This window comes from Echinops telfairi, unplaced genomic scaffold (assembly GCF_000313985.2).
Source record: "Echinops telfairi isolate 266 unplaced genomic scaffold, ASM31398v2 ScPeMD7_23;HRSCAF=83, whole genome shotgun sequence".
In the NCBI taxonomy this organism is placed as follows: domain Eukaryota; kingdom Metazoa; phylum Chordata; class Mammalia; order Afrosoricida; family Tenrecidae; genus Echinops; species Echinops telfairi.
In genome coordinates this window covers 15,194,726-15,206,852 of record NW_022103920.1, presented here as the reverse complement: position 1 = coordinate 15,206,852, position 12,127 = coordinate 15,194,726, and the positions used below count along the sequence as shown (strand labels likewise).

General features: G+C 51.9%; 1 protein-coding gene across 1 annotated transcript in view; it reads left to right on the top strand.

Annotated features, from left to right (window-relative positions):
- The first annotated feature begins 108 nt into the window (after positions 1-108).
- Positions 109-12,127, top strand: part of CPA5 (carboxypeptidase A5) — a 51,556-nt gene continuing 39,537 nt past the window's right edge. The window contains exon 1 of the mRNA XM_013005962.2: positions 109-115. Coding sequence (XP_012861416.2) covers positions 109-115 — 7 coding nt within the window. The remainder of the gene's footprint in view (positions 116-12,127) is intronic.

Here is a 12,127-nt window from a genome sequence, read left to right as displayed (position 1 = left end):
GACATGCTCTGTGCTTGCCTTGATTAGGCGCGGGTGTGCTGACTCACGCCCAAGGAGCACAGGCGAGCAGATGAGAAAAATCAGAATACGAATTTGTTCATTTACACCATGGCCGGTAACTGTTGAGTGGATTGGAGCCTCACGTTGGCCCAAATGGTACACTCTCTCCCTGTGGGCAAGAGACCTGGGAAGCCAAATGATAATCAGAAGGTTGCTTAGCGAGCAGGGCGGCAGAGCAAGGAAAGTTAATTACAGTCTCTGATTAGAATTTTTAATGGCACCCAGCTCGGATGGCGTGAGGGTTCCAGTCCCACAACTGAAGGACATCTGCCAGCAGCTGGCTGTCCCTTATGCCAGCCACTCAGGGCAACCCTAGACTCAACAAGGTCTCAGGAGGCCAGGCAGTGCTGGCCTCTGGGACACTGCACAGCTCTGAGCACCATCCCCACACTAAATAAGATGCTACAAAACCACACACACACACACACACGTCTGCCCACTCTGACTGCAGTCAAGAGAGGATGCTTGTTCATGAAAAGACACCCTACGGGCACTGAGAAAGCAGGTTGATCTCTTGGAGACAGCAAGTATGCACCATATTCGCCTCCCACCTGTCAGCCAAAGGGTGTGTGAAGAATTCCTGCAGATCAATAGGAAAAGCACCAACAATCCAATAGGGAAACAGGCAAGAGGCACAGTGGCCCTTCCCCTAGGTGGAAGCCAGCAGAGCTGACAGACAGATGAAGAGATGGATGGGGAGGGAGACACGGCTTCGGTCTCGTTGGGTTCACCGAAATTAAACAGTTGGAGAGACTGCGGATGACGGGGCCGCTTCGGTATTACTGGTGGGAGCGTGGATGAGCAAAACTGTTCCGGAAAAGCATGGACCCCAGCTTCTGTAGTTCACACCACTGACCCGGCTTGCCCACCCCAGCCTCGCGTGTACCCAGGAGACAAAGGAGAATGCACCCAGCGGGGTGTGCGGGGGGACAGACACGGAGGCAGGGAGGACAGGTGGAAGTGGGACACACAGGAACGAGGGATGAATGCTGTGACATTGTGGGGACTGTGATCAAGGCCACGAAACAAAATGTGTATGAGTCCGTGACAACACCTGGGAGCCCGTGGGTGTCAGAGTGGCACTGGGCATTGTGGGGTTTTCAGTGACTGAGGGGTGGGGTTTTTTGGACACGGAGCTCCAGGCACCTCTGGCTGGACTCGAACCCCCAGCTTTTGGTGCAGCAGCCAGCCTGCTCCCTGTGAGCATCACCCTGGGACTCCACTGAAATAGTGTAGAAGAGTCAAAACCAAGTTTCTAGGATACACTAGTCCGAAGTTTAGCACGGCCTCCTTTCTATGAAGTGCCGAACAGTTGAAAGACACACATCTGAAATAGAGTATCTGTGTGTGCTTACACACACATGGCTCGGGAAGACAGACAGCCTCGGATAAGACAGGCATGTGAGCTGGAATTCTTGTCCACCCCGAGACTGGAAATCCACAGACGAATCAGGCTGCTGCCATGCCCCTGCGAGCCTTGCTCACTTTGGACTTTTAATGAGGCTGAATGACAAAAAATCTCAACAGCTCCCAGAAGGGTACTCCCTGCGTGCTGTCCCTTGCAGTACTCTGTAGCCATATTTCGTAGCACCAAACTCCCTAATGTCAGCATCACGTCTATTTGCTGCGTGGGAGTTCTTCCTCTGGGCCTTTGCATGTTTCCTGGTGCTGACCAGATAGCCACGTTGCAGCCTGTCCTGGGGCCGGCATACAGGCTTGGCTGGTGAGCACCTTGAATCAGGGCCCTATTCCGTGACAGCTCGCACTGCCCCCACCCCGTACCCCATCCTGAAAGCCTCCCAGATCCAGCCGAGACCAAACGCCACCGTGCCATGCACTTGAGGAGGTACGGGTGTGTGGGGCGGCGGGGGGCGGGCACCTCTGTTTTTTTCTAGGTGCTGGCTGGGGCCTGCTCGAAGATCCATTTGGGATAAAGTTAAGGGTGAGCTCTAGTTTGGGGCCGTCCTGGGCAGGCTGCATTCCTCTTAAGTTACCACGAAAAGACCAAAGGCCGCCAGGCCTCGCACACCCAGGCACCGCGCTGTAGGCCAATAGATGGTTTGTGACACCCTGCGGTGGCGGGCGAATCTACAGGTGTCCTTGTCCCAAGAGTGGGTGCTCATTTTGTGCTTGCCCTATTTTGGTCACGCTTACATGGGTTCAAACTTTTCAGACCACAGGAGAGATCATCCACGTAACCCGGCTCTGCCCTGGGAACCCAACCAGCCCCAAAGCGTATGGTGGTGGGCTGAAGCCGCACGTGCATTATCTTTGAGATTGGCCTGGGTGTCGAATCTTCTTCTTTTTTTAATCATTATCAGCAGCAGCAGCCTAATCTTTCTGGTTGATGGATTCTGGAATTCTGCCAAAGCAGGCAGCTTGGAAATAAATTCTCTCTATTATTGTACCGAGCCTTAAATCACGAAGACCAGCTGCTTCTTGTATCTGAAGCAAAGCCCCAGGTGTATTGGGGGCATCCAGAGGGCACCAGCAGGTCGCCCCCCTTCTAGGATCTTCGGGTGGGCAGTGCAGCGGGGTGCTCTGCTCCTGTAACTTTGTGGGGCTCCTGTTCTTTTGTGGCTCCTGTGAGGCAGACCCCAGGGCTGGTCAATGCTCGCTGCTTCAGGGCCTCCATACTACGTCCTCAGGAGCCAGGCTCTTGGCCCGTGAGGGCAGTGGAGGGGGAGAGACAGACAGAGAGAGAGAGAGAGAGAGAGAGAGAGCCTTTCTCCACCAAAGTCCCCAGTGGGATTCAGGACAAGAGACTGGAACGGATGTCCCTGAGCCGGAAGGAAGACAAGGACGTGGCTTCCACGTGGTTCACCTTCTGGTGGGTCCAATGGTCTGCAGCTCTGACATACAGTACTTCCCGAGCTTCTGGGGCGGTCATTGGTGCAATGTGTGTGGACCTGGCCATCATGTGGCTGATGGGGGTTCTCACGTGCTACTCTGAGGCAGAGCTGAACAATGCGGGCCTCTGGTTGGCTCTGGGCTTTAGAACGCGCACAGCTCCACCAACCTCCATGGGCTCGCTCACACCCCAGCATGGCCCGGCCAGCCCCTGACGGGTGGGCTTTCAACTTAGCGGTGACAGGAGGGACTTTAGGGAGGGGACAGCTGCCATGACTGGCCAGTGGCTACATGGACGGAGGGGCGTCGTGTTGTCTCACCAGAGACCTGAGCTTGGAGGGTCGTGCCATGCAGGGGTCATGTTTTCATGCTCAGGAGACATCTGGACTGAGCCCCAAACACTTCTCTGCCCCGGTCAGCAACTTCACGTGCTTTGTGCCCTTTCATGCGGATTGACTATGGACCCTAGACCTTTCGAGCAGTGGTCCTCAACCTGTGGATCGCGACCTCTTTGGGGGTCGAATGTTCCCTTTCACAGGGGTTACCCCATTCATAACCATAGCAAAATGACAGTGATGAAGTAGCAATAAAAACAATTTTATGGTTGGGGGTTTCACCACCACATGAGGAACTATATGGAAGGGTCGCGGCATGAGGAAGGTTAAGAACCACTGCCCTAGACCCACTTACACCTGCAATGCAGAATCGATGGGTTTGCGTTGTAGTGCTGGTGAGGAATTTTGAAGAATTACCACGCACCAATGAAAGGACAAACTGATTTGTCGTGGAAGAAGTACCGTCAGAGTGCACCTTGGAGGCAAGGCAGGCAAGGCTCTATCTCACATACTTTGGACGTGCTGCCAGGAGACACCAGTCCCTGGAAAAGGACATCATGTTTGGTAAAGTGGAGGGATGCAAAGAAAACAAGAAGAGGAAGGCCCTCGAGTTGGATGGACACAGTGGTCATTGTGGGGACAGGGCACAGGATCCATTGTGGGGACAGGGCAGCTCCGGGCAGTGTTTCCTTCTGTTGTGCATGGGGCTGCGATGGGTTAGAACCCACTGGAAGACCCCTAACCACAACTATGGGCGGTGCCAGGGGACAGGTGCCAGCTGTCCTTCTCTGGCTGCCCCACTGGCCAGTGGCTTCTCTCAACAGGCTCCGGACTCATCTCTGTTGGAGGATATTTAGACAAGCAGCACTGGCTTTGGGAAACTGCCAGGTTTGGGACTTGGAAGTCCTCCCGGGGCAGAGGTGTAGACGGACTTCCTGTTGGATCTCAGTCCTGACACAGCTCCTGGTGCATCATAAAGATGCCCGGGGTGGATGCCTCTGGTCGCCGCGTTGAATATCAACTTCACATCTAGAGGAGCCCAGAGCCTTCTTTCCAGCGAGCTAACCGGCGGAGGCAGCCCCCCTCCCTTCCTCCCTCAGCTCTCAATCTCTTGCCGGGCATTGCTCTTTTCTGATGGCTGTGAGAAATGAGGGGTCAGGAAACGCCAAGACCTTCTGCTTCAATTCCAGCAAATCTGTTTGAGACGACTGCGTGGCCAGGCCCAGAGGGGATGGAAGAAAGACCTGTCTCATCATTGTGAAGTGATATTTCTAAAACGCAGTCCAGAGGCCGCTGGCGGGTAGACAGGTAGTCACTTGGATAAGGAGGCGAGTCAAGGAAGAAGGCACTAACTGGCCCTCCCCTCCCTCCTGCCCTGGGGCCAGCAGCAGGATCAGTGTTCAATGGACTTGTCTCCGCATGTCCTCTGGGCTTCCTGGCGTCTGGCAGGAGGTCCACGAAGCCTCAGTTTATTCTGGGAGACAAATGAAGACTCACGGGGTCAGAAAGCTTATTGATTTAGACTGGAAAGTGGATTCACTGCCAGGCTAGGGAGACTCTGGGAGCATTTTCTTCCCCGTCTGCCCGAGTTGTGGAGAGGTGGAAAGGATGCAGGGGGGCAGCCCTGTTGAATATGGGGGGGGGCCGCGGGGGGCAATGGAGTCATGAGCATTGACAATCACATCAGGAGCTTGGAAAGAAATGGCCCAGAGATGACAACCTGATTCCCAATGGAAGGAGAAATGGTAGCAAGTTGATCATTGGCTTTCCGGGGCTGCTCGTAGCTGGTGGAACTCTTGTTCCGACAACACCAGGACTTGGTGCTCTGTTTCTCTGACACGTGGATTCAGGTCTGTGGACTCCTCAACTGCTACCATTGATATCTGAGCGATGGAGGGTGTGTGGTGACACTGTTTGTGGGATGTACTGGCCAGGTCTCCTGAGCATCTGTTCTCTGTGCCCTGGCATGTCTCCCTACACGGCTGGTGATCTCAGTGCCCAGGCCATCATGGTGGTCCATAGGTTACATCTCACTGCAAAAGCCACCTCCAGAGGCTAGCTGTCCTCCCCTCTCACACGGGATAAAGAATGGCCGTGGAAGCCTGAAGGATGAGAGCTTAGCAATCGGCACCGGTTAAATGAGAGATGGACTCCCAGGGAGCCCAAACTCGCGACTCCACACCCCCCATCAGGTAACAAGAGTGTGTTAGTCTGGGTACGTAAGAGAAGCAAATCCACAGAAACTCATATGTATGAGAGAGTTTTATATAAAGGTTAAATGCACATCAAGAAAACATCCCAACCCAGTGCTGCCCAAGCCCACAAGTCCAACATTAGCCCATTAACCCATATGTCCAACACCAATCCACAAAATCCTCCTCCATCTCACAAAATACACACAGTGATGCTGACTGCAGGAGGAAAGCCGAGTCAGTGAACGTGTAAGCATCTCAGCGCTGGCAGGGATCTCCACCGGGCTGCTCCAGCACCGAGGGCTGCATTGGGGTAGGTCCATGTGGCTTCTTCTCAGGGATGTCTTGCAGGAAGTGAGCCTTGCCAGCTGAGGCAGGGAACTGGCTAAGGCAGCTGCACCCTGGTCTGACCATCACAGAGCAAGAGACCCAAGAACTAGAAAGGAGAGGTTCATGGAGTCGTTTATCTCTCCACCCTTCAATTAACCCCACATGTGTTTATCGGCCAGGTTGGCACAATAAACTAACTCAAAGAGCTTGTCCAGAACAGAATCTCGGGCCCCATCAAACCAGAGCGTGCATCAAACACAACCCCTCAGCCAATTTGGAGAAACGCTGAGCTACATTTAACCTCCACGTCATCATCCCATGAGTCTCTGGAGCATGCAAATAGCTCACTAACCCAAAAGTTAATGGTTCGTGTCTGACTCGAACTGCCTCTGCAGAAAGGCCTGGTGAGCTATGTCCACAAGTCTGGAACCCCTTGTGGATGACAGTTCTCCTGGGGCACACAGGACATCTCCAGGAGTCAGAAGTGGCCAGATAGGTGATCCCCTATCCTTAACCACCCCCTGGAATCACCCGGGTGGCAGGGGGGCGCTTTCTGTAAATGACACATGCTTGGACTCCATTGAAAGCAGAATCCCTGGATGCTGGGTTTGCGTGTACCTACCCAAGGCTTTAAAACAAGTCAGGCTTGTTCCAAACCCACTTTACAGAGCTTACTTCCCTAGGGTTTGCCTCGGGCATTGGGAGACAGTTCTCCACAGATCTCTGCAGTGTTCAGAGCAGCTGGATGAGCTTCTCTGGTGTTAAGGAGCGGGAGACAGAGCAATTCCGGTGAGCCATAGGAAATTCCACTAAGGTCACTGGCCCCCTGTGGTGGAATGACCCCAGCACCAGATAACCGGGATCAAAGGAGACTCAGGGGTCATAAAACCATGCAAGTCCCTTTTTGTGGCGAGACATCTGTTCGCCATGGATTTGCTTACAGTTTAGCTAAAGGGAAGCATTTAAGGTTAGGCAATCCTTTGTCTTCCTGAGAACGCGCTCTAAGACGTCGGAATGTCTTGGACAACTGACATTTCCTTTATTATTGGAAAGTCCCCTGACTACACTGGAGGATTTGTGCGAGTGAGTGGGGAACTGGCCAGGCCACTCAACATCAAACCCACTGCCATCGAGTTGATTCTGACTCTCAGCCACCTGTAGAAGATGGGGTAGAACCGTGTGTGGGTTGACGAGATGGTAACTCTTTATGGGAGTAGAAAGTCCCGTCTCTGTCCTACTGGCTTGGCCACAGAGACCATCAATACCTTGATGACAGGTGATCTCAGAACAGGGATCTTGAGCCCATTAATCCCACTAAGATGAGCCCAGAGTTAATTTTCAACTCTGTGTCAGCCTTCAATCCTTGATGTAACTAGCCAATGAGGAGCAGCCTTGTTATTGTTTCCTTCTGAGCACATCAGTCCGATGGGCTTTGTTGTTATTTCATTTTTTAAATGGTGATTTGGATGCAAATGGACTTGCCTTTCAGCAGCCTGCACACACTGGGTTTGGTGACACAGGTTGCTAACCCCTACTGTGTCATCCCCCGTATTTACCTCGGGTCCTTCTTGCCTCCCCCTCCCTGCCTTCTGAGCTTGATCCCTGGACAAACGCCGCTCTCTTCCGTGCTTTAAGGAGTGTGTGCCTCCCCGAGGTGATGGTTTGCTTCATAGGCCTGTCTACTATTGCCCTGAAAGTTGAGCCTCGGGGGAGGACATTCAGTTCTGGGCTTGGAGGGTGTTTAAGGGTCATACCCTTGTGGTTACACCAGCAGCCTCTGTCAGACCAGTATCCTGATCTGCTTCATTGAGATTGGTTCTACGTTTTCTTCCCACTCTATCCAGGGCCTCTTATTGGATCTCTTTCAGAACAGGCTGACAGAGGTAGCCGGGCACTATCTAGTGCTTCTGGTCTCAGGGTCACGGAGACTGATTTCCCAGGCCCCGTTAGTTCTTTGGACTTGCTGGGCTTTTGTTGGTTGGTTGGTTTTTAACTTATTTACTTTTCTCCACTCTTCTTTTCTCTGGAGAAAACAAATAGCTGCCCCTTACGTGACTGCTCATAAGTTGTCTTAGACCCTCGTTGCTACTCCTCAAAGTAGGATGTGGAACATTGTCTCTGCAGACTGTGATATGCCCATTGACCTTGGTGTGCCCCCTACCCCCCCCATAGCCATGGCCCCAAAGAAACCCTGTAGACTTTCATTTCTCTGTGCTTAAGTTCTTTTCAGTACAAATATGCTCTTCAACAAACAGCCTGGGAAGACAGAGATAATGTTTCCTTCCAGAGCGAAGGGCAGATTTGCTTACTGTTCAGCAGAATGAAGATAAAGCTTCCCTCCCGAGCAAAGGGCAGGTGGGCTTACTGCCCATTACTCTCAGGAAGACAAGGAATTACCTAGGATTCAGGGATTTCCTTACTCTTTGAAGAGCTTGGAAACACATCATTTTCACCTAAACAAGAAAAGCACCGAGCATGCTGAAAACCCGTGGCTTCTTTGGACTCACCAGAGAACTGAGGTCACAGGGGACGCCGCCACCTGGAATCTGGGAGACAGGGCAGGGGAGCTTAGGGTCTAAGCCCTTGGTTCGCCGAAGACTGCCTTTACAGCGAGAGCTTGAATTCCATTTGCAGTCAGCTTCCATTTCTGTTATTTCTGGTCATAAACATCAGGTGGGGCAGGTTTTTCCAAATTTTAAGTAATTAATTAATTTTTATTTTAAAAGTTATTATGAATTGGGAGTTCATACATATCACCCATGTCAAGCAGAATGATACAATTGCTACCACAATCAGTTTCCAAACAATCTTTTTCTTTCTGAACTCCTCGATATCATCGCCCTTTTACACTCCCCCCCTCCCCCAACTCCCCACCCTAACCTTATTCTACTGGCTGTCCCCATGGGTTCATCAATCCTGGGTTTCATATACCACATAACACAACCTCAAGAGGGTGACAGCCAATGCCATAACACCTCTGAGACACAACCTAATAGGCACGCACAAAAAACAAAACAAAAAATACAGAAAAGATTGAAAACCAGACCAGGCCCAGCGTGCATCAGACGGGGATCAGCTGACAGAGTTGTAAGTCTTCAAATCAGATTTATGCTTTGATCTTCTGTAGTCCTCTCTCCAATGTCCTCTGTCTAGTAACGACTTTCCTCCCATCCCTCTAGTACGGATGGAGGGAGATCACTGGAGGGTTCTCACTGGAGGGTTCTCTCCTACGTCGTTCCCACAAATGCATCTTGGCTTCCCACTGTCATCCATAGAGGCACGGTATATTTTAAAGGACATTAGATTCCCCTTGCCTGCCCCAGAAGGGACAGTCTTGCCCTCGGGAAATGGCCTGGGTATACCCTTAATGGAAATGAGGGTGCCAGAGATGGCATGGTCACGAGTTATACTCTGAGCATCAAGTGTCAGCCGGTCAGGTGGCGGCCCCAGACAACCACGACTCCTGTCAGCTTTTCGAATCAGACATTGTGTCCTTGGGCAGTCATGGTCTGCACCACGCTCTCCCTCCCCCACTCATTCATTGTTCTGCCTGCAGCAGTGACAAACTCATCTACCACCCATCGTGATTCGGTGACCACCGTGCCCCGTTTTATCATGAGCCCCCTTTGAGGCTCACGGTGGGCCTGACCTGAGCCCTGTGTTTGTACTCGGCTCATAGGCATGTGTCGGAGACAACTTGATGGCATCTAAAACCAGATCTGCCACCGACCTCCGTCAGTGTTGAAAAGCCAGGACGTGGCATCGAGGACTGAGGTGGCCGCATGAAACCACGGTCTTTTCAGTCATCTCTTCCGCATGTGGAAGGCAGACCTTGAAAAAGGCAGACCAAAGAAGAATGGATGCCTTTGAGCTGTGACGTGGCAAAGCATGTTGAAAATGCCACAAACTGCCAAAATGACTGTGGTGGTTATAGAATCGCTGGTCAGTTTGAGGAGTAAGACTGTACGGGTGGGTCTAGCCTGTCAATCAGATCATAGCCAATGGGGGCTCTGGGTGGGCATGGCCTTCTCCTGAGAATTTTGGGAAATCCGGTATTTCTTCCTTGGAGGCAGGGGACACTGCTCTGTTCACTCTCCCTGGGAGACAGTGCAGCTGACAAGACACATGGAACTACATCAGTACTCTGGAGAAGCCACATGGACCTGCCCTGATGCAGCCAGACCTCTGAATCCGGAGAAACCACGTGGAGACCCCTGCCAGCGCTGAGATGCTTACAACGCCACTAGATCCAAAGACTTTCTACCCACTGGTCTGTGATTGTCCTGCATTCGGTGTCATTGCATGTGTTTCGTGAGTCTGAAGAGGACTTTATAGCCTGGTATCGGACATATGGGCTAATATCAGATTTATGGGCTTGGGCTGGACTGGGTTGGGATGCTTTCTTAATGTACAATTACCCTTTATATAAAACTCTCACATACCCGTATGAGTTTCTATGGATTTGTTTCTCTAGTCCGCTCAGACTAACACAAGAACCAAAAAAAAAAAACCAACCCCAAACCACCTGTCTTGGTAGAAGTACAGCTCGCACGCTCATTAGCAGCAAGGATGGTGAGACTTTGTCTCACACCCTTTGGACATGTGATCAGGAGAGACCAGTCCTGGGAAGGAAACCTCATGCTTGGTCACGTGGCGGGGCATCCAAAGAAGAGGAAGATCCTCCACCAGATGGACGGACACATGAGAACCATGGTGAGGCTGGGGCAGGACCGGCGGCATTTCCTTCTGTTGCGCGGGGTCGTTAGGAGTGGGGCCCCACAGGACGATCCCTAACAACAACAACAACATTGACTATATTTGAACCTGACATCTTTTCTCCTTAGGAAAATACGCACATTGTAAGACTCACAGATGGCTCTGCTTATCTGGAATACAGGGCTCCACCCAATGGGCAAACTCACTGCCGCGGTGTCAAGTCCACCTTCACTGCAACTCTCCGTCCAGGACCAGTAGGTTTCTGAGACCGTAGCTCTTCATGGGAGTCGAAAGCCTCCTCTTTCTCTCGTGGAGTGGCTAGTGGTTTTGAACTGCTGACCTTGGTTAGCAGCTCAACAGATAACCCACTAAGTCACCAGGGTTCCCGTAGAGCAGTGGTTCTCAACCTTCCTCATGCCGCGACCCTTTCATACAGTTCCTCATGTGGTGGTGACCCCCAACCATAACATTATTTTTCTTGCTACTTCATCACTGTCATTTTGCTACTGTGATGAACCGGGCGACCCCTGTGAAAAGGTCTCAAGCCCCAGGTTGAGAACTGCTGCCGTAGAGATTGCTGGGGGTTAATTCTTTAAACAATTAAGTGGCAATTTTGACCAATCTCTGGAGGTGCCTGTGGAGTGGCATGACAGTCAGAACCCCTGGAGGCTGGAATCTTTGGGTGCCTCTGGGAACCTTCTCAGGCCCTCATGGTAAAGTGGCCAGAAAAATGCCCCAGGGTTACGGCAGGGCTGGGAGTCTGGGGAAGGCAACCATTCTGAGCTATTGTCTAGAGTGAGTCTGTGTCAAGACTCACAGTGGGGTTCAGCCTCCCTCTGCACACTTCAGCCTTCTGAAAACCCAGTGCTTACAATTCAGGCTCTCAGGCCCAGGGGAAATCTCGGCCCGCTCACAGTCCTTGACATCGTCTATAACTTTATGCTTTCTGTGCATCTAAATCAACCCCTTGCTACCAGGATGAATCCAGTGTGCCTAAGAGGGGCGAAAGACTTGCATCTTTATTTCCATTTGTATCCCAGTTGTGTCGTGATGCCAATTAGTTCATCGCTGGCACGAAGAAATATTATTTCCTCTCTCATCAGTCTTCACAGAATGTTGGGCAAAAGGCACAAGCTGCCTAGACAAAGTCAAGCAAGGTGAGGATCTAAAATCAGCAGGCACCGGCCCCCCAGCCACCCCCCACACTTGCTAGCTGTTGTCTGTTGCACACACAGCGGGTGTTCAGATTTAACGCTTGAAAGTTCAAGAGCCTGAATCAGCTTGGGCCCAGCGGTCGTTAATTCTTTAAACACCTGTCTACTGTGCTGACAGGGGACATAACCCAAACAGCCATCTCAACAAGGCCGACGCATCCGACTCAGCGACATGGCTCAGATTCCTTAAGTTGTGGATCCATTGTCGCGATCCACTGCCAACTTATGACACCGCCATTATCGTAACCCCAATCCCTCCCAAGCAAAAGCTCCAAAGCCAAGCTCAGGAAGCGGACTCCGAGCGAGCGGTGGTACAGGGTGGGACCGCCCCGTGCGTTTCTGAGACTGCAACTGCCGACCGGAGTAGAAAGCCCAGCCTTTCTCCCGCAGAACGACTGGTGGTTTTGAACTGCTGACCTTGCGGATCACA